The sequence below is a fragment of the Boleophthalmus pectinirostris genome, unplaced genomic scaffold (assembly GCF_026225935.1).
Source record: "Boleophthalmus pectinirostris isolate CB_2022bp ecotype Guang Dong unplaced genomic scaffold, ASM2622593v1 HiC_scaffold_17, whole genome shotgun sequence".
NCBI classification, from domain to species: Eukaryota; Metazoa; Chordata; class Actinopteri; order Gobiiformes; family Gobiidae; genus Boleophthalmus; species Boleophthalmus pectinirostris.
The window spans coordinates 13,478,211-13,502,270 of record NW_026571115.1 but is presented as its reverse complement, the minus strand read 5'-3'; the positions used below and the strand labels follow the sequence as shown (position 1 = coordinate 13,502,270).

The 24,060-nt window shown below is 37.3% G+C and overlaps 1 protein-coding gene across 1 annotated transcript in view; it reads right to left on the bottom strand.

Moving 5' to 3' along the window:
- The window catches only part of LOC110168954 (neurexophilin-1), a 38,150-nt gene extending 18,149 nt beyond the window's left edge, over positions 1 to 20,001 (bottom strand). Inside the window, exon 1 of the mRNA XM_055152856.1 lies at positions 19,948 to 20,001. Within this exon, the coding sequence (XP_055008831.1) occupies positions 19,948 to 20,001 (54 nt within the window). The remainder of the gene's footprint in view (positions 1 to 19,947) is intronic.
- Between the last annotated feature and the right edge of the window lie 4,059 nt (positions 20,002 to 24,060).

The window sequence follows — 24,060 nt, the reverse complement described above, 5'->3', positions numbered from 1 at the left end:
TACCCCAGTGGTACTGATTGAAATATGGGTCAAATGTAGTTTGCTCATGAGGACAATAAAGACTACAAAACCAAGTATTACTACAAGGAAATAGTGTAGTCACGATGCAAAAATTTCAAGCTTGATTTTCATATAAAAGGCTTTATCGTCAAAACCGATTTCAGTACCATGACGATAACATCCATCCATTTTCTTCCACTTATACGTGGCCTGGTCGCAGGGGCTGCAGTTTAAGCAGGGACTCCCAGACTTCCATCACCCTAGACACTTCCTCCAGCTCCGCCGGGGGGACCCCAAGGCGTTCTCAGGCCCGCCCAGAGACATAGTCCCTCTAGCGTGTCCTAGGTCTTCCCCGGGGCCTCCTTCCAGATAACAGTAAAAATAAAAGCTCTTTATTTAGGCAATATACTGTGATGTCATTTTCAACATAAAATCACTTTTTATTTTATTTTATGATGTGGTCTTATATCTGTGTAATCCCTCAATGGTCCAGGTAGGTTCCATAGTTGTCCATGTCCAGTTGTCCATACTACTTTATGTACTCTTATACTTGTTCTGATACAGCTTAAGATCATTTTAAAGCTATTCATAAAGGTGAATTTCTGTCCTAAGAACATGATTTCGTTTTGGTATCGATTAGGGATGTAACGATATCAAAGTCTCATGATACGATATAGTCATGGTATGTGGGAAAGGTCACGATATGGAGGAGAGGTTCACGTTTAGGGATGTAACAATATCCAAATCTCTCGGTACGATATTTTCACGATACATATCTCACAGTACAAGATTTATTGTGATATTTTGTGGAGGCTAAACAGCTAAAACTGTCAATATGCTACTTTCTCCTCTTAAAATACCTTGATAAGATTTAATCCAAAGAACTAAGCCTTAAAAGTGCTTAGAACTGCTATTTCTTCTTGTAGTCTGCACTGAAACGGATCATGGTCTATGTAGTTTCCTCTGTCTTTTTTGAGCTATTGCTGCACCATTAATCTTAATTTAAGATAAGAGACTTGTAATTCAATATATTGTGATGGTCCACGATATTTTTATGAGAACTTTGACAATATGATATCACAATATTTCGGTTATTATTACATCCCTATCGATACTTGCTCAGAAATATCTCGTTTCAGTACCAGTTTTAGTATTGATTAGTATCTGATTTTACTTCTGTCAACCCCACAAGGCAAATGGGGACAAGTTGTTATGACGACAATTAACACAGCGATTTGTCATTTTTAGATTTGGAACAAGAGACATTTTTATCACAATGGAGATCAGATTAATTATTTTGGTGGCAAGGTTACTCGTCCTGTTATAATGATTTTGATACTAAGAAACCACATTTTTAATTAAAACAAAACTGCTTTTAGACAGTGCAATTTTCAACAGAAATGAAGAGTTTGTTTACTATAGTGAGCTTGCATACTGGTCTTACGCTAGTTCAAGCATTTTCAAATCACTCAGGAATGGTTCATATATAATGTATTTTTTCAGTATTGTTTATTTCCCAAATGAGTATCTCTAGTCTTTAGTACTGCTTAGAAATGAGCCACCATATGTGCTAATCTAACATCCAATTATGGTGGGATTGCATTTGGATTCAAATCTATGCAAGTATTTTAAATGAAAATTGAAAAGAAAAAAAGGCTAATGGTAAAGGTGCATTGTGTAACTTTTCTGGTGGAGGGTCTGTCAAATGCTTTTCTCCATGGAGATGTTATTTCTTTGTCTGGAACAGAGGTGGGACCAAGTCGTTGTTTTGCAAGTCTTTGACCTCAAGCCCGAGTCAAGTCCCAAGTCAAAGACAGGCAAGTCCAAGTCGAGTCTTGAGTCATTGGCTCATAAATTCAAGTCACGTCCAAGTCGCCTCCTTTGAGCTCCAAGTCATTTCAAGTCTTTAAACCAAAGTACTTAATATAGGTTAGATTTTTGCAATTTATATGAATTTTAAGATAAATTGTACTTAAAAGAATCATAGTATATTTATTTGTATTTACAGAGTATGTAAGAGTTGTAGAAATGTTCATTTTAAATGTCTTGACGAGATCTTGCTGTGAAACATTACGGTCATAATAGAAAGAATTCAGATTTAAAAGTGCTTCTCAAGTCTTCTCAAGTCACAGGCCTCAAGTCCGAGTCAAGTCCCAAAGCACTGACCTTCAAGTCCAAGTTGAGTTCCACGTCTTAGTCCGTTTTATGAAGTCAAGTATCAAGTCCTAAAAATAGTGACTCAAGTCTAACTGGAGTTCAAGTCACGACTTACAAGTCCCCACCTCTGGTCTGAAATGCTTCACAGTATTAGATTAAACATTTCTATCATCAAAGAGACCAAGTTACAGGTCAGATCTGCAGAGAGGCAACCCTGTTTTTTTTTTTTTTTTTTTGATATTTTTGACCTAAAAAAACACTGGTAGTAGAATAAATGTAAGATATAGCTGTGTAATGTCATACTGTGGAACATTCTAGCAGAGCAATGACATATCTATAGAAACAAGCAGGAGATGGACCCCCGACCAAAAAGTTACATACTGCACCTTTAAAGTTTCATGAAGAAAAGATCGCAAGGGGAGATTTTTCTGTGCGGAGTTTTAGTCCTGTGTTGTTATGTGAAGAGGCCATGGAGACTGTAAATGGACCACGCATCCTTGAAACGCTCTGCCCTTCCTCATCCTGTCTCTGGGAGCAGATCTGTGGGTTTGGAGTTGTCGTCGTATCCAGCCCGCCGCAGTGTGAAGGCCTGTCACGGATTCTCCTCCTGTCTCTCCATCTCTCTTTCTCCCAGTTTTTCATTTTTTCTCTTTTTTTTTTTTTCTCTCAGTCTCTCTCTCTCTGTCTCTGTCTGTCCACATGTCAGAGCTGGGATGCGGCTGGTGCACAGGGAGGGTGTTCTCCATAGGGGTCCCCACAGTCAGCGGGGCAGGGGGAGCGGGAGGGCAGAGGAGGGAGGAGGTTCTACGGGGTTAACCCAAGCTGTTTTACACCGAGAGCAAAGGAGCCAGAGCTAAACCAGGCATGAGAACAACTAATTTTATTGTAATTAGGGCTGTGAATGATTGCCGTTCTGAATTGTCTAATCGTCAATGACACGGTTGGGGTTGTTTAGTTCAGATAATGGAGAAAGATCCTGTATTTGATATTGTCTGTTGTGTCGATGCTATTTCATTATGTTCATGAAACCAGTACTTTGAGCCATTTTAATGTTGTTTTTAGAAAGACTGAATAATATATGGTCAAGCCCTGATTGTAATATTGACATTACTTTATGACACTAACATAACCACCACTAAAGAAAGCCCTCACATGTACAATACAGTGAAAAAAATGAAATGTCATACATAGCTGAATGAGTCTTTTCAGTAGTTAGTTTGTATCTCTAAAAAAATACACATTTGACCGAAAAATACTACAAAAAGAATATTCCTCAGTAATGCAAAGAAAAAAATACACCTGATAAATTTCAAGTCTTTATCTACAGGGATTCACTGATCCAGCTTTTTCAGTTCCGATACCGACATTGATACTTTGACTTTAAGCATCTGCCGATATCGATATTAACCAGTACCATTGTAGGGATAGAAAATGGTACTTTCCTTAAAACACAGTGAACTTCCTTCCAAATCAATCCAATCCACAACGAATTGCATAACAGATCAAATGTTTAGATGTAACTTTTATTTATCCTAAAATAACTACAGCTTTGTTTGTATGACCAAAAGTTCAAACATTATAAGACATTCTAAATCAAAATCAGCCTGTGGTCTTATTACATCCAATTAATGGCTCAATCAGAATATATGACAACCGATAACATGGAATCTAGCTACTTTTTTTTAGTATGGGCACTGATATTCAATACCAGTATCAGCATCAGTGTTTTCCTGTCTATCATGTATTGAATGGAAAGTCAATATAGTAATTACTGTGACAGACCTAGACACAGCACTGCACAGTACTGCACAGTACTGCACAGATAACACATACTAGTACATGGCTCTCGAATACTTGCCAATCAGATCGCTCATGCTTAAAATGTGTTCAGGTAAGATGTCATCCACAATGGGCCACTAAAATCAAAGCTGTGATTGAACCAACAACCTCTGGATTGTCTGGACATTTCATTTCATTCATTACACCTTTGACGATTACTTTAACCTTTTTTTTTTTTTTTTTTCAAACAAATGCCCTATACTTCATAAAAATACTGGCATTCTTGACTTTCAAACTGTAAGAAGTAGTCTCATCTTTAGTTGTTAGAATTGAAAATCTGGGACAGTTTTCCTCTTCTGCTCCAACAGCACAGTGCGCTTGGACATGAGGACCCTTTGAAGAACTGACCTTGGTGTGTTTTTAACTCATAATTTGGTGAAGTGAAATTTGTGTTTCTGAAAATATTTTCCAAATTGGATTGTTGTCAGTGAGTGCACAAAAGAGTCAAGAGAAAATAAAATAGTAAAATAACAAAGCCTGAGAGCCGATTTGAGCCTTCCCCGTGGTCTTCTGACTGCTACTTTTTAAGAGGAAAACGAAAGACGCAAGGGTTCACTTCTATTATAAATGCACATGTTAATAGATTTTTGGCAATTACAGTGCTCCGAAGATGGTTTAAAGGGCTCACAGGGAGCTCTGTTTAGGCTGTTTTCTTAAAACATCAATGAAATAACTTTTGAAGACAGAATAATTAGTACCGCTGTATGTTAATTAACCCCATTTTACAATACCTTTCTTAATTGACACATATTTCTGTGTTTTTCACAGTCTGCTGTTTTATATTTTAAATATAGTTTTACAAAAGTCACTGTGTTTAATCTTCTCTGTAATCTCTCGTGACATTGTTTTCTTAAATTTCGTGATAAAATCATAGTACTGATTGTGAAAATTTATGTTGTTAACCTTGTTAAACAGGAAATAAATATGTTTTTATATTTGATCGTGGATAATGTAACCGTGTATATTGGTATTTTTATAAGTAAAAGCATTAAACTAACTAAAAATAAAGGTTATATTATTGACTATTACTACTACCACTACAGTTACTACTCCTACTAAAAATCCCACTACAGCTACAACTACAGTTACTAATACTAAATATGACTACAGTTACTACTACTACTACAGTTACTACTTCTGCTGCAGTTACTACAACTATTACTACTACAGTTACTACTACTACTACTACTACTACTACTACTACAAATACTACTACAGTTACTAATACTGCTACAGTTACTACTACAGTTACTACTATCGTTACTTCTAGTAAATACTTCTACAGTTACTATTACTACTGCAGTTACTACAGCTATTACTACTACTACTACTACAAATACTACTACAGTTACTACTACTACATTTACTACTACAGTTAATACTACAGTTACTACTACTACTACAGTTACTACTACTACAGTTACTACTACTACAGTTACTACTACTACTACTACTACTACTACAGTTCCTACTACTATATATATGAAGTAGTTTGTGTAGGCCACACATAAGCGCTGTAAACACTTGGACTTTACTCTGTAACTGTAGCTGTTTTGATACCAGGCACTTAAATGCTAATCTGATTGTGTTATAGATGCCATTGGCCGCTAATGCCATAGTGATCCTAATGGGCCCTGTGTTATGGCGCCCTCTCTGGGGAACAGTAAAAGGACAGATGTCAGAGCAACATAAAGCGCTCTCAATGGCTCCTCTGTGATTACAGCCCAACCAGCTCAGAGTGAGTGAGGCAGATACGGGGCGGATGAAAGCTTTGTCAATATTTTGTGAATATGAGATGTATTTTATTGTGGAAATGATAATCTGATTTTATATAATGTCAAAGAGGCCTGGAAATGTCTTGGTTAAGTTTCAAAAGTACTAAAGATGTGAATAAAGTGTGAAATTGACTGCTCAAGGACAGAAATGTCACCTTCTACCCTATGGTATACACGACAAGGTTTTTATCTTTCCTTTGTAATAAAGGTTCTATATTATGCAAAATTGACTCTTGTGAGTTTTAAGTCATGGTATAATGATGTTACCTCATACCTGAAATTGTGGTTTATTTCATTCACACATGAGATTATGATTGAATAATCCTGCATTATTAGTCTGTCTACATCCCCTTGAAAAAGGATGGATCCAAAAGATATGGATCCCACGAAAAAGTTAAAAGTCCCATCACAACTTACCAAGCTGGAATTACATTATAACAAGTTACTATTCTAATGCTTAACTTCAACAATCTTACAACATCTTCAACAATTTCAGTATATAACTTGGTATAGACTTTATATAGACAGACTTAATTGATCCACAAGGGAAATTATTTGAACACAGTAGCTCACACATCACAATATATTATAATAACAAAGAGCATCCATATAAATATATGATTATAAATTCTAAATATAGCAAAAATAACAAGAGACTGGTGTCAAATAAGGCATAATTATAAATGTATATGTATATGTACAAGTAAACTTTAAAATTTAAAATAAAAATAAAATTTATGTCTCTCTTTTTTTATTTTAATCTTCATGATTATTTATGTTTTGATTTGTTTTTATTATGATTTTAATGTATTTCTTATTCTGTAAAGCACTTTGAATTACTTGGTGTACGAATTGTGCTATACAAACAAACTTGCCTTGCCTAAACATGTATAGAAATATAGTAATACAAATATCTTTCAGCTATATGCAAGAGGTCACCAGGACAAAAAAGTGCAAAGATGATATAATGGCCACTTCTGTGACAGACAAAACTGAGATCTGTGTGAGGGGGGCAGGTGAACAAGAGGTGGAGAGATTGTCAGCAGATTGTAACAGCAAAAAAAACACAATATAAATGAGTACTCTGAGATACTGTTGAGCTGTTTCTTTGTATCTGAATGCATTATTTCTGTATGAGACACAAGCCTTGAGCTATTTGTTTTGAAGGATTAGGTCTGTATTGCATTAGGCTGAGAGATGGGTTTGGGTGGACAAGGTCAGTCACCTGAAAGAGGACGGCTATCACAGAAAGCAGTGGGAGCTTTGAGGCGGATTCAAGTGTATATCAGTGTGTGCTCCAGACAAAATTTGCTTTTGCATTTGAAACGCAATACAAATACAGTGTGCAGTGTAGTGTAAAGCTGGTAAAATGGTGAAAAACGATAGGTTAAGTTTAGTGATGTTAATGTAAACGGAATGGATATCGCTTCCAACATAATGATTCAGTCAATATCTCATTTTGATCGTATATTATCTATAAACCATAATCATCAAAATGTCACGAAATAAAGTTTTGAAAGCTTCACTCTATGTGCCATGAGTGACTTTCTGAAATAAAGTACAATTTCAATATCATCATATCATGATATTGATATGATAGTTCACTGTAAATTGGTGTATTAAGACGATCTGCTGACCAACTTGTGATTACTTTAAACAATAACTACCAGATTCAAAACATATTTAGGTAAGATTTAACCATAAACCATTTGCGTTCAAAGAAAATGAATCATATTTTCAGTCCCTGCCCTAGAACTGGTTAACATTGGCTATTGGTAGAGACTTAAATTCAAAGTATCGATATCGGTATCAGAACAGAAAAGTTGAGTTGATGGTCTAGAATTTAATGGCATAATTTGAGATGGAGAAAGAAAGATTTAACTTAAGGTTCAACATTTGTGGATCATATCATTATTAGTTTTTTTGCATTTTGTAACTTTCTGGTTTTCTTTTTCCAGCTTTTCTCCATGGAGATGTTATTGCTTTGTTTGGAATGTTTCACACTTTAAAACTTTCTGTCATCGTGCAGCACTAACATAGTTACCGGTAAAAAAAAAAGATAACCTCAAATGTACAATACAGTGAAAAACACTGGAGTACATAGCTGAATGAAACACTTCAGTAGTTAGTTTTTATTTATAATGAAATACAAATTTGGCCATGCAGTACTACAAAAAGAAAACCCAAAATATAAAATAAAAATACAAAGAAAGAAATGCATCAGATACATTTTGAGTCTAAAAATACTGTTATATCTACAGGGATGCATTGATCCAGCTTTTTCAGTTTGCAGAAGTGGTGTTGCGTCGTCACTTTTTATTCAGCGTTTTTGGGAGGAAATCTGCGTGCATACAGTGACGCAAAAGTGTGTGGAATTCGATTGGGTATGCATGCCATCTAACATGTTTGTTTCTGTATACTGTATGTATGTGATGTAAATACGCAACATGAGCAGATCTGACCAGAGTTTTGCCTCTTGGAGAGTGTAGACGGAAACGCTACGGCGGAGCGTATTCAACTTTTTCACTCTGGAGGACAGTTTCAGATTTTTGCATTTTTAAGCCCCAAAAACGACTTCACTGTTGAAACCAAAGGCACTTCTGATAAAATATTTTGTTGTCTTTACCTGCAAGTCTTCTCATGTACACAGGCCCTAAGTATGAGGCAATATCCAATATGGTGATGGAGGGGAGGGTCCACCACCTGTTTTTGTCCATGGAGATGTTATTGCTTTGTTTGGAATATTTCACAGTTTAAACCTTTCTCTCATCATGGAGGCCAAACCAATTCAAGTTATAAGAATGCCTGTTTTATGTATTTTTTTTTAGCAATAAACCATCTGTAGTTGAACAAAATGCAAGGTAGATCTGTTTAATGCAATTTCCATTGACAGACCCACAACCGAAAAGTTACACAGTGCACCTTTAAGGCAGTTCTTTTAACTGTTGACAATCACATATTTGGAGTTGTTTAATGGCATCATTATCTGAAACTATTGTGAAAAAAAAAAATTATTTCACTTTTGTTTATTTATGCGGATGAACATGTGACCTTGTGCCACTTTTTTTCATGTGGACAGGGCCAATTATTAGAGAGATACTAACAAAACTAGGTCAACACTCTGTAATCTGAAACAGCAAAACTCACCATAGAAATCAGACCTGTCCTCCAGCTCAATTTTAAACCATGGGTGTTTTGAAAGATGGGTCAAATACAGAGGACAAATTTCATTATGGGGACAATCAAGACTAACCTTAACCTTTTATAACCTTAAACTTACAATGAGTTTTATTTATTTCAGTGACGCATGGGAAGCAAAATATCATTAGAACAAAATGATCTAATCAAACTTCTCTCTTGTTAAATGAACAGTGTTAAGTGCTTGACTCAATGATTCTGCAGAAATTTCAAGGTTTTTCAGTCCCCTGTGTTTTTTTTTTCTTGCAAGCAGCCATGTTTTGTACTATTTATAAAGTACTTTTCCACAGGCTGGGGGTTTTGTACTCACCTTTTTAGTGTCGTTATAGTTCTTCTGCATTTTTGTATGTATTCTCACACTTGGGTCATATTTTCTGGGCATGTTGGCTTTATTGAATTGGTCAGATGTAAGTTTGATTTTGAAGAAGTGAAAAAGTCACTTTTGTGGAGTAGGCCTGTCATGATAATTACTATAGCGACTTCGATATTCGTTAAGTACATTGTAGACTGAACAATATACTGTATTTTTGGGGTCAGTATTTACCGTGTGTACATTTTCCTTTGCTCTAGTGGGAATTTTTTGGTTATGTTTTGACTATATGATAACATTTAAACCATTAAAGGTTGAATTAATAACTTCCAGATGCAAACTGAGTATTAAAAGGTTTCATTATTTATTGAAGCTTATGTTTTGTTTAGTTTTTTCCAATATTGTAGATTTAGAATAGTTTTTGTGTTTAAATCTGCACTTGTTTTCTTGTGTCAGTGACATAAAATAGTTTCAGTAAGGAATGCACCAATACTGATACTGGGATTGAATATCAGCCCTGATCCAAGAAAATTAGCTGGATCAGGTATTAGTTTCATGATATCGGTGAAGACTGGGCCTTTAATTGGATGTAATATATATATTTTATATATATTATTACTCATCGTGAACATATCGTACAGAGAGAATTGGATATTGTTACATCGCTAGTATCAAAATCGGTGTGGGAACTGAAAAAGTCGGATCGGTGCGCTCCTAGTTTCAACATTATCGTTTTCCGTATAGTTACTCCAGCAGTATATCACACTTCAAACTGTGTTATTGTGACAGGTCTAAAGTAGAAAGGTTTTAGGCAGATTTTCATGTCCAGCAATCAGTCTTGAGTTGTGGTTTGCAAAGAGGCTAAAATATTACCTGATCAGCCAGAACCCGCTTTGACAAAAACGAGGGGATCTGGAGCTGCACCCTCTCACCCTCATTTCAGAGGGCTTGATTGACAGGCTGAGTAACCAATCAGAGCGAAGCATGATCCATTCTCCTCAAAAACAAACATTGCTGCTTACACATAAAAAGGACAACATAAAGAACTGAGAAAGACCGTGGATTTTCTCAGATTCAACAATTGAAGCACCAAACTATTACTTATCTCAGTTTTTTTTTAAAAGTGATATATTTTGTTGTGAATGTTAGGAGAATTTTCAAGAGGAGATGTCTTCTGCTCTTAAGAGATACTTGATACAAATTAGCAGCTGTGGTTGGATTGTCACGAGTTTGGACCGAGATTTTTCACACGCTGTGGTCTGTTTCAAGTCCCTTTTGGATTGAAACAGAATGCAGAAGGGACTGGCTGGTCAGGTAAGCTAATATTTAAGTGTAGAACAATATGGGCAGTATATGTTTTTATTAAGTATTTTTTTCTTATTCTATTTCCACTCCTGTTCTCTCCTGCTCCTGTTGTAACAAGTGGGTGGTAATGTAAACAAACATGCTCCTAGCTGATCGTCAGTATCCACTTTATTCAATATTTCGAGCAGCCCTTTGTAAAGGTCATTACCCTGTGCCGTATTTAGCAGTCTATATGCAGTCATACAATATCCAAATGAGTTATTGTTTACTTATCCTTCACAGTTCACTGCTCGGTTAGTTAACAAGATTAGCTAGTAAAATGTACTTGTCAATTACTGTTCAAATTAGACTATCTTATTAGTTCTGGTAATTGCTCATACCACAGCTGAATTGTAAGTGCATTATACAATATAGGCTATTACCCGCACTGTATATTTAAATAGGCACTTGTGTATATTGTGTGTATATTGTCCATCACAGCGGTTCATTTTTCCAAGTGCCTATTAGGGGTGTGCAAAATATCGAAATATCAATATATCGTATCGTTTAATGTGATGATACAGTATCAATATCGTGGGGTGCTGTATTGATATATCGTCAAGAGTATTTTCTGGTATATTTTACTAAATTATTTTGTTACAGCACTACAGTTTTGTTGCTTGTTCAGAGGAAGGAAACTCATTTACCGTATTTTACAGGCTATTATGTCATTAAATGGTCTATTTTCAAACTTTTTTCACAAATTATCCACACTGGACTTTAAACGAAGCACAACAGTTGGATGGGTCAGTCGGACTTTGTTTGGCGCGTTCACGGTGACTCTGGGCTTTGTTCAGTTGTGGCGTGTAGGGGGGGTGCTGTGTTCGACCGCTGGATTGTTGGTGTGTTCGCAGTGACTCAGTTGTTCAGTTGTGGCTCAGAGTGGCACATTGCACTCAGTTTTTCGGTTCGTTCCTTCTTTCCGTTCCTTGTCCGCGTGGAGTGATGAGTGTGTCTGTGGGTGTGTTTCGCTGTGCGGTCGCTGTCTGCTCCGTGTGTGTTTACGTGCACTGCGGGTGGCGCGGCTTTGTAGTTTACTGAAGTCGTGTTGGGACACCCAAGTGGATTTGTGTATGGGGCGGTCTGCGTTAGAGGCTTAAGAGCGCGTCTAATAGCCCGGAAAATACAGTATCCAGCACGTTTGATATTTTTGCTGTTCTGAGGATTAAAATGGGCGAGTTTCATATTCACTTTACACAAGAAGTGTTTTAACAGACTTTTAGTATCACAGCCATGATTTAGCCTTTATTTTTTATTGAACAGTATCAAATCAATTTGAAATATATCATATCAAACCAAAAGTACACTGTATCGAGATATATATTGTATCATGGCCTATGTATCGATGAATGTATCGTATCGGCAACTTCTTAATGATACCTAACCCTAATGCCCATATTACACTATTTTCTGATCTATGTTATAATGTTGTGTCTTCATCACAAACAACATACCCGAAGTTGTTTTGTTTCATTCACACATGTTTAACACATAAATCCTGGATATTTAGTCTGAGTTCTTTTTTCAAACAGAAAACACCTGGTGATGTCATGTGCTAATACAGTAAGTGCGCCACTGTGGTTTTTAAACTCCACCTTCGCTACAACCATTTGAATAATTTCAGTCCTGGAATTACCAGTCTCTACTGCACAAAATGTAAATGGTAGCTTTGTTAACTTAAAACTACTGTTTCATGACATCACAATGTGGAGCAGATCATTTTGATCTTTGTACTAGTACTATCTGTACTAGTAAACAAACTCATTAGGGATGTAACAATAACTAAAATATCGTGATATTGTATTGTCAAACTTCAATATCCCGAATTACAAGTATCTTTGCTTAAATTAAGAGTTATGGTGCAGCAATAGCTAAAAAAAAGACATAGGGAACTACATAGACCATGATCCTTTGCTTCATTTCAGTGTAGACAACAAGAAGAAATAACAGTTCTAAGTACTTTTAAGTCTTAGTTCTTTGGATTAAATCTTGTCAAGGCATTTTAAGAGGAAGTAACAATTAACAATTTTGTTAGCCTCCACAAAATATCGCAAATAAATATCATACCGTGAGATATATATCATGGAAATATTGTGTAAATATCGTAAGAGATTTGAATATTGTTACATCCATAATCGTGAGCCTCCCCGCCATGTCGTGAGCTTCCCCACGATATCACAATAAATATCGTACCGTGAGGTTCATACCGTGACGATATTGTATCGTGAGACTTTGATATCATTACACTCCTAAGACTCATCATAAAGGATTACGTCGATGTTTTTGAGGTGGTAACAACATTCTAACATGACTTAAAGCTCACGAGGGTCAATTTTGCGTAATATAGGACCTTAAATACATTTATTGTTCAGATCTGTGGAGATGCATTACTTTTTGGGTCATTAAAACACTTAAAACAAAATCAGTGCTATAAAAACGTGCAGAAAACCTGAAAAGTTTCATATTTTTAGCCTCTTACAATTCCTTAAGTCATTTTTCAAGGTTTTGAGGAAATTACAAAAATAAACTGCAGATAAGATGTCAATAAGATGACTTGGGCAGCTTCTGTTATTTTAGCTGTAAAAAACTCAATTAGACCAAAGAATAACTTAAGCGATTACTCAAAGATCCTGCTGATATTGCACCTTAAATAATGTACTTCAAATGTGTTTTGCGTAGTGTTTACTGGATACTCTTAAAGGTGCATTTTGTACTTTTCTGGAAGGTTCAGCAAATGCTTTTCTCCATTAAACCTTTCTATCTTAATGGATAATGGAGACCAAACCAGACCAAGTTACAGGTTAGATCTGTGGAGAGGCAACCCCGCTCAGAATGCCTGTTTTTTTTTTTTTTGTTTTTTTTTTTTTTAGGTATTTTAGGCTATAAAACCACCTGTAATTGAATAAATGTAAGGTAGATCTGTTTAATGTCATACTGTGGAACATTTCTGAGCAGAGCAATGACATATCCATAGAAACAAGCAGGTGACGGACTCCCTACCAAAAACTTACATACACTTTGCACTTTTAAACCGACAGCGCACAGCACACTGTAAAATATGAAACCTTGGAATATGTCTGGACACAAAGAGCCAAATTCAATAGAGAAAAGACATTCATGGGCAGGAGGGCTGATTCAGATGGCCAGTGTGCGCCTGCTCTGAAGCAATCAGCGTTGGATAAAGTAGACTTTTCTCTCAGGGCCACACAGAAGACTGGAGGTCGAGCGCTTCTCAGAAAAACATGTTTGAAAAAGCAGTTGGTGTTTTGTGAGCTGCTCTGACGCGTTGATGAACCTTAACACCTGAGGGTCAACGCTATACAGCCAGGTCAACACAGCTTCATAAATAAGATATGAGCACAAGGGAAGACGCACGCTTTTCTGTGGCTGGCTTAGTCACGATGCTGAAATTTCCATCACAATTTTTGATACAATAATTTTTTTTGGACAATAGAATGCAGTTACAGCACAAAATATGAATAGCTTTGTTCGTTTTTAAAAGCTACCTTTTTCTTTTTTTTTTTGTTCATGGTCTTAAATTATTTAGACTATAACAGAATTGGACCATTCCTGCATAGTTTTGCAACGGTCTTCTATCTGTTCTATTTTTCTGTGATTTATTCATTTATTTAGTTATTTTTTAAGTATCAGGAGTTTTTTGACAATGCGCTGTGTTATAGTTGCAATGTCAGATGGAGGACAGGGTCGTATTGGATGTGACACTGTTTTTAAAAACACGTCTGGATAGCAAATAATTATCAGTTGAGTTCATAACCACACAACCACATTATCTCCCTGGCTATTCACTAGAACTGAGTGTTTTGTCGTGCTACACAAAAGTGGAAACTGCAAAATTAGTGGTGCACATATTGGTATCGGATAGAGGCTCTGATATTTTGATAGATCAGATATTGGTTTTAAGATATTGGTTAAATCGATATCTCTTTTTGGTCTATAAAATGGAAGAATAAGACTTAATTGATTTACTGACCAATTTTGTCCGAAAACGCCTTGTATTGTTGAACTTGTATTTTTGTTAACTTGAAGGAGAGCATTTTTAGTACCCTATTCTTGGCATGTATTTTAGAATAAGCACTTTGTAAACTAGCACTTGATTTTTCCATCACATCTTGCTTTGACAATAAAGTTGACAACACCTAGAGATAGACCGATATATCAGACCGATTTGTACTTTTTAGCATATGATTAAACAACCTTATAAATCTCTAGCAGAGGCTGATTTTGTTTGGTCAATCAACTGCCTCCATATTTACAGAGTACATGCATAAAGCTTTATTTGGACATTTAAGTCTGCAAAAAATGTCACTACACAACTCTCTCATCCAGAATCTAGTAAGACAAGATCAATGGATGAGTTTGTTCTAAATTGAAATGAGATCATTTACGTAAAATTACCAAAATATCTCCTTTTGGTCTTAATTGACTTAATTGATTTACTGACCAATTTTGTCCAAAAACACCTTGTATTGTTGAACTTTTATTTTATTATTCGGTAGTACTTTAAATGCTAAATAACAGTTAAAAAACACCTTAAGGTCATATTTACGTCATTTCGTGTGTCTCTAGCTTTAAATATCCGCTAATACCCGATATCAGCCGATACTAGGGCAAAGTATCGAGATCAGTATTGGAGCAGAAAAAGCTGCATTGGCACATCCCTAATGAAAATGTGTAAATAGTATTGCTCTTATTAGAAATACTTTTAGATAAATTTAGATACCACTTGTGACAAATGGTTAGAACTGAATTTCATATTGTACCTTTAGCCTACGTTCATTGTACCATCTCAGCTGACCCTATTTTGACATATTGTTCCTTGAATCGAGTGTCCAGCCTACGCACTAAATCGTATTGCTCGGAGATTTTATTACACCTAAACAGGGGTCAGCAGCAGCAGCAGCAGCTTGTGTTGTGTTCACTGTCCTTTCCCAAAGTCTGTACTTTTGTGCTGTCTTTTCACATTTCTGCGACAGCCCTCCTAAATTTCAGGAGTGCAGCAGTTGGGGTTTTCACAGTCAACCTGACACGGGCCTGAAAGTGTTTGCTGGAGTGAGGAGAGGAGAGGAGAGAAGAGTCCTTTGATGGCAATGAGCTCAAACAAATCTCTCAGGCTAATATTGAACCTTTTTTCTTCACAGTTCCGCCACAGCTTTTCTCTCAGCTGCCCCTCCACGCCAGTCTGACTATGGATGAAACTACGGACTATATGAAGGCTTTAAAAATAGAGGGAGAGTGACGGAAAAGGTGTCATGGAGGATAGGATGGACAGGATCATGTGGTACGGGTTAATATGAACATTTTAAGGCCAAAATGACGAGTTTGACAGCAGTGCTTACAAAGAGAGAGGTGACAGTTTTTCAAATGGTGCCCAGGTCGATGGAGCAGGAAGTGCGCCGCATGCTCACTTCCTATTTAGAACGCGGCAACTAGTGGGTTCGCTATGCCCGTTTATATCTTCATTATAGTCTATGGACTATATACAATTCAAATGGATATACTTTTAAAATGATGATAAAATTAGTTTTAACAACACATTTTTACATTAATTTAAAAGTTAATGTTTGAGTTCCAGCCTAATTATGTAATTAACCGAGATTAGTTAGGCTATTAAATACAATCTCACATCTAAAAACATAAAATTAAATACTTCTCTGCACAAAAAAAAAAAAAAAAAAACGTCAGCAGATGCTTTGTTTGCATGTCCATGTGGCATCCTACACAAAATGTGTTATGGTGAATTTACATTTCACAAATTTGAACAAATGCATGCTTTGTTAACTTAAAGTAGATCATTTTTAGTAGCATATTCTTAGTATTTATTTTAGAATAAAGATTTCGTAAACTAGCACACGATTCTTGTATCACATCTAACTTTTTGCATATGATTAATCGGCCTTATAAATCTCCAACAGAGGCCGATATTTTGTTTGGCCATTCACCTGCCTCCACATATATAAAGAGTACATGCATAAAGCTTTATTTGAACACTTAAGTCCAAAGGGGGTCCTGCAAAAAAGTCACCACAAAGCTTCTTATCCAGATTCTAGTAAAATCTGGATGAATTTGTACTAAATTGAAATTAGATCATTTACGTAAAATTAGCAAAAATCGGCCGTGCATATCAACCCAAAAATATCAGCAGAACTTATCGGCCATTGCTCTTTCTGGATCATACAGAATCGGTATCGGCATCCGCCCCGGAAAAACCCACATCAGTCTATCTCTATAACATTAACCCCCCTGAGTCTTCCCCATGCAGTCTCTCCCCTTGACAGATTCACATACAAGTCTTCATTGAAACAAATGGATCTGGCTCTCGCTTGTCACTTATGAAAAACAACTTGAAACGCTGCCAAAAATAAACCTCATTCCTCACACAGTCAATTATGGAGCAAAGACACTTCATATTCTGTACATAGAATAATTAACATGTGAAACGAATCATCCGTCTCTGAAACAACAAGAGACGCCGCTTTCTGGGTTAACTCTTAGCTCCATTATTATTATTACCCATTCTTATAGTTGTTCCCCTGAGAGCAAACCCCAGTCTAAGTTATGCCGGGTCATTACAGTAGAAAATCACATTTATAATATCATTTTAACTGTTCCATATTCATAAACGGGCCCATGTATTAATTACTTTCTAATCTATCAGTGTTACAAGCTTAATGAATTAGCTGGGATCACTGGCTATGGGGTGTCGTGTATGCTGTTCTATGGAGGGGAAAGAATGGGGCTTGTATTAATTGCGTTATGATTAGCTGTAGACCTTTTGTACAATGTGGTGTAGCCCCGCAGCTGGCACATGCTCCAACAGCTAAAGAACAAGCACTAAGCCTATTATCCCGTGCACTGTCTCTGAGAAGGGCTCATCCCACTGTACAGTCGGCCTGCGTGGGGCTGCTCAATATCTCCGTGAATATAGTACAGATCTACTTGTTTCGGATTGTGAATCGCAAGAGGGTGGCATTTTAGGGAGAATGTCAAATGAATGCGTCTGATGAATACCGTCTGCAGCCGGGTTGTTCAAAATGTGATACCCAGATATGAATCAATACTAAAACTAGTATTAAGACTGATTAAGATACTCGTCTGAGCACGTATCAAGACTAAAAAATACATAAAAATACAACCAGAACACTAAATACAAGCTGGACCTTCACAGAATACCTTAGTTTTAGAATGAGCTTGAACTATAAGGGCACCACTTTTTAATCACTGCTTCTTAATAGCATCTAAATTGGTACTAAACCTGGAAATAAATCTAGACTAAACCAGGACTAGACTAGGATTGAACCAGGACTAGACCAGGACTAAACTAGACTGAACCAGGACTATACCAGGATTAAACCAAAACTAGAACAGGACCAAACCAAATCTACATTTGGACTCAAAATGGACTAAACTCTGACCAAAAATGTACAAGTGTGACTGCACCCTAAGACCTCGTAATTTCTTAAAAAACACTATTAGCATCTGTTAGAAATTTTAAGTTTTTATTATAAATGTGTTTTCAGGTATCAAGTTTCTTCTCTTGAGTTTAAAATTTTGGTGTCACAGGAAATAGTCAAACAGATTCACGGGAGTTTTGAGTATTAATATAATAAATAAGACATATTTTTTCATTGTATACGCAAACTACACTGATTTATACTCAGAAAAAGCTGGAAGAGTTGTTCTTACGATTCTTTAAACAAGTGAATGTGCTTTTCTCTCTTTAATGGTGACAATAGCTTTGTAAGGGCATGTTTATTTGTTTAAGAAAAGTTGAAAGCGTAAACCTTTCATGTAAACTTAGAGAATGGGACTTGTGCTCTTTGATTGTCAGCCTTCATTGTGCACTTCCAGCTTCTCCTCTTGAATTTTTTTGTTTTACCCAAACACACAAAAAAACACAAGGTCAACTACAAAGACGCGCAAAAACACTCCGCTGCAATTTCTGACTTTTTTCTTTTTCTTTTTTTTTTTTTTTTGCTCATTTCCTGTGATGAGCCAAAGCGACCAGCCCAAGGGTTTCCGAGCACAAGGATGTTTTCCACTTCCCTCGCGTGGATCCTGAGATTTCTCATTAAAGCAGCTTTTTAACAAATGAGCACAAGATGAAAGCGATATGGGAGATGGCACAGTGCAGCGAAATGTAGGAGTTGAGGGAGATCCTGGAGTCAAAGTGGTCTAGACTCCTTCTTCTTCTGTTCTAATGCACTCATCAAGTCCAGTTACAGCTACATTTTATCTTCACTCACACTTACAGTCTGCATATGGTGCTGGATTTGATCATGTCTGGCACCACAGTGAGGTGTCAAAGTAAATTTGTGTGTATTAAAATGCTTACAGAGCTTCACTTTCTTCACATATAGATCCAAGATGCTTATAGTTAGAACTGTCTTTCCAAGATACTATATGGAATAACGACGAATGTCCTGGAAAATACAGGAAGCAATTAAATCTGATGGACAATATAGCCAAAGTTAACTTCATTATTTTATTTCACCAAAGCCAGCCTATACATTTTATTAACTAATTATTATTAATAGGTTCATACTAATTCGGTATTAAAAAGTGAGTGTGTTTGATATAAATAAAATATAGTGTATGGATGTATGGAAACAGGAGGCAAGATTTTGTTGATCTTGGCCCGGAGAATGGACCGTATGACCTTGCACTTCCAAACACATTTTAATGCATAAATAAGCAATTCATCTTTCATTCGTAAATAAAACTTAAGCTGATTTGTTAAAACAAATTACTAACTGTAATAATATTGGAGCAGGCGTCAGAAGGCTGTTCTATCTGCATGTTCCAGTTTTTGTTATACGTGCGTTTTGAGATGCAGTCGGGTGATATTTAAATCATGTTTTATGTATTTTAAGTTATTCCATATCGAACCTGTGCTATCAAAGTGACAGCCTGGGATTACACACGAGCAGAGCTGAGAGGGGATGGACACGCTGCGCCCGGCACGCCGCTTCACACGAGGGTCCGGTGGGAATAGTGATAGTGATAGTAGCGCGGGTCAAAGAGGAGCTCGTGTTTGCATCATTAGAAGTCCAAAGAAGAAAAATCACCGGAAAGTCGACGATAACGATGAACAAGGCGCCGTGCTCATAATGCAGAAAGCAACTTGCATATCTTCCTCCATTTATCAGTTTAAATGGCCAAGTCTGTCCCAATCGATATATTTAAACTACGCACATTACTTAAAATGTTCATGTTTGGCGCTAATACTTTGCGCAAACTCGTGCAGGGACGGGAACATGGACGCAAATCGACAGTGTGTGTAAAGTTGTCACGCGCGTCACTCACCAGACAAGCGGTGCCGTTGAGGAGCAGCAGGATAAAGCCACGGTTGGGACTCATCTTTCCGGTGCGTAAAACCGTAAAACTCCCAACTCAATAGAGGCGGATCTTTCACATAAAACTCCTTTCTTCTAAACCGCCTTCAGGATGATCCTCTGGCTCCGGGTCCTACGGTGCTCACGCTCGGTCCCATGTCCAAATAAGCTACAAAACACTTGGGGAGTCCCGTCTTTTTCTGTTACAGTCTTCTCCCTCCGGCGATCCGTTATAATAGCTTTTCTTATACACTACTTGTTACGCGGGATATCCAATAAGTAGTAGCAGTATCCGGGGGGAGACTCGGGGTTCCCAGCTCAAAGTCGAAACGAGGCAAGTGCGTTGTAGTTCATGTTTGGTGTTCATGATGCGAAGTCTGCAGCCTATGTGCTCAAACTGGTGATGCTGGGGTCTGAACGCACATTTTAACAGTTTCTTCTCTCTCTCCATCGCTGTACCCCCCCAACACAAACTCCTCCCTTTTTTAAGCCCTAATATCGGCTCGCTGCTATCTCCTATCTCTCTCCCCCCTCCGAGCGGTTCTCCTCTCCTCACATCCGAGCTCATTAACTCGATATGTCCTGCGTAAAACTGGATAGGAACAATTAAAGCTAACTAATGGCGCCACAATAAACAGCTGTTCCATGCCCTCACCAGTATCTCTCGCAGGACGCCGCTGAACCGTAACACGCACGCCTCACTAACCCACTGATGACTGTGTTTGTATGGCTTTGGCACGGGCTCCATAATCATTTGTGATAGGGCGAGTGAAAAGCATTGATTGGAGAAGACAGCATCTGATTTCACAGCACGATTTTACACTGTCTTTGCTATACATGAAGGAAACCGGATACCTCAGTTTGACTTTGGATGTCAAACAAAATGTAGAGTATGGAAACAGGAGGGGAAGTTTACATGGCGTTACGAAGCCCCAGTGCTAATTCTGCCAACTGCCAAGTCAGTTATGTACCAAGTTTTTGAGGATTTGGAACAACATAGATCAAGAACTTTTTATAGTTCTGTACCATTGACAGATAGGGACATCCTTATACAAATACTCTCTCACAGGCAAAATAAAGGTACTTAGGCATGCTTGATCTAACTAAATCCATACTTTTCATATCAAATAATCCATGTTACCTCTCAGTCACACTGTTTACACTATGTACAATAATCAATACCAATACCATACCCAGCTTTGGTATTTAAGGGTGGCAGTAGCTCAGTTGGTGTGCTCGTTGTCTGATCTGTTGGATTATAGACCTGTCACGATGAATTAGGGGTGTAACAATATCCAAGTCTCATGATACAATATAATGTCGTCACGGTATGAACCTCACAGTACGATATTTATTGCGATATTGTGGGAAAGCTCATGATATGGCGGGGAGGCTCACGATTAGGGATGTAACGATATCCAAATCTCTCTGTACGATATTTTCACGATACACATCTCACAGTACGATATTTATTGTGATATTTTGTGGAGGATAATGTGCTACTTTTTCCTCTTAAAATGCCTTGACAAGACTTAATCCAAAGAACTAAGACTTAAAAGTGCTTAGAACTGTTATTTCTTCTTCACCTAGTGTCTCCGCTCAATTTCATTTTGTCTCCAGCGACTAGGTCAGGAATCAAAATACACTAGAAAAACCCCGGAAGTGCAAGTTCGGGCACCAGCCAATCAGCGAAGAGCCATATATTCAGTGTTGTCAATGATTCCCGAGATCAAGGATTTAAAGCCAGAATAAAGAGAATGTTTGGTGAATTTTATCAAGGAGAAAGACGTTATTGCCCTTTTCCTATGGGATTTGAGAAAAGTTTAATATACCAGTTAGCTCCATTAGCGGCGCATTACATACATCACGACCAAATAGCAGCGATTGGTTAAATGATAAAAAGTACCTGCCTACCGTTGAGCGAATTAATTCTACCCCTGCGAGGTCAGACGGTTTGTACGAAGTGAAACGAAGTAATTTCTTCTTGTAGTCTACACTGAAATGGAGCAAAGGATATCACAATTTTTCGGTTATTGTTACATCCCTACGATAAATGTATATATCGCTACAGAGAAATATTGTGATAAACTAGAATTTTGAAACTACTTTATGCCTCTGGCACAAAGCAAGATAATCCCAGGGAAACATTTTTAAATAGACTGCATCCTTAAAAGGTTTGAGCTGCAGAAAATACAGAGCAGCATGAACTAATAATTAGTGATAGATCTTATTTATTTCATCCTCTACTGCTCAAATCTTACCTTTTTTTTATATAAAAAAAACGCAACAATCTCCCCATTATTGCATAGAAAATGTGCACTAAAGATCTTGAGCCTCAAAATACATTGTTCCAGCTTTCATATATTGAACAGTAAGTCGATATAGTAATTATTGTGACAGGTCTATTGATTGGTGGTTTGTTCATACTCCCACAGATGAATACTGTCCTTGGGCAAGGCACTTTTCTTGCGTGAATGGGTAAGCCTTTACTTGATGTAAAGCTGCCCTAAAGGTTAAAATAACTGCACCATTTATGAAGCATGGTAGTTCTACTTTCAAGTTTTCAAGTTTATCAAGTTTATGTGAAGTCATTTTGAGACTCACTAGTTCAATTCTTCTCACCCCCGTCCATTACAGCTCCCGCTCTTTGTGCCTGTGTGTGCCCGCTGAATATCGACTGATCCAATGATGCCTCTCACCCCACACTGACCACATCCTGGCCTTTGCCTTTAAGAGTCTTCCCCCATAACGCGCAGTTCATTTGGAGCAGGTTAATGGACTGGACATGATATAACTATGATGGTCCCTTGGCACACAACAACCTTATTTGTGCTTAATCAGAGCTTTAGATAAGTGTAAGTTTTTCCTATCTATCTTCCCCTTTTTATCGATCTGACCTGCAAACTGTAAGACCTGAGCAGCTGGTTTCCTCTTTCCAGGTCAGAACCTTTACTTACAGTGATTTGGGCGCATTCCAGTGCTTATATAGGTGAGCTTTTGTGCCTCTATTAAGAATGCATGTGCTGTTGGGTGGGCTAAAAGGGTTAATTGATCTCAGTTCAGAGGTTAATTGGCGAGACAGGCTTTGGTGCAGGTGGTCCCTGACTCACAGGTGAAAGATCAGATCTGTGCCCATAGTTTAGTACTGTGTTTTCTAACTTTTCTCACTAACAGTCATCTAAACATAAGCATTCTGTACAGCTCATTTTAGCGCTATTTATCTACAGACTACACAAATATAAAGAAAATCTATAATAATAATAATACATCGGTTTTATATAGCGCTTTTCACGGTAACACAAAGACGCTAAAATGAGGACAGGGCAGACAAAACAGACTGATCTGAATTAGCTCTAAACTAAGACTAAACCAATCATTTCGGTAAACTTGAGATAATAAAAAACTAGATAATCATTTACAAAAAACATCAAAACTACTACCAAATCAGACGATGCTGAAGTGAATTCTCAGTCTTGGATGTAAAGGTGCACTATGAAACCTTTGGAGGGTCTGCCACCTGTTTTTCTCCATGGAGATGTTATTATTTTGCCTGGAATGTTCCATGGTATGACTTTATGAATTCGCATCTATAGCAATTATTCATTACGGGTGTTTCTATGGCTCAAAAATTCAAAAGGTCCTTCTGTGGACATGGGCGACTCTCCATAGACCTGAAGTACCATAGTGCCGTAACCTGCTTGTCTCTCTTCTAATAGATAGGTTTAATCTATACTGTGAAACATCAGGTGACAGACCCTCCACTAGAAACATTACGCAGTGCACCTTTAAGTTCTAACCATAACGGCCTAGGCTCTCGGTGTCCGATTCCAGCCATGTATGTACAGTATGTGGCTAATGCTTTAATAAGTGATCCGTGATTGGTCAGAGAGGCCATTGATAATAATTGCCAATCACGTTTTAAAAGTGGTTAACCCCCCACTTAGTTTTATGGTACTGAATATTTAATGTAATGAATACTTAATGTAATATCAAGCGACTTTATATGTTCAGAAAAGCATGATAAAAGATTGATGCATTGATATAATGAGTGGCTGTGCATCTTAAAGACATTACTCGAGGGTCC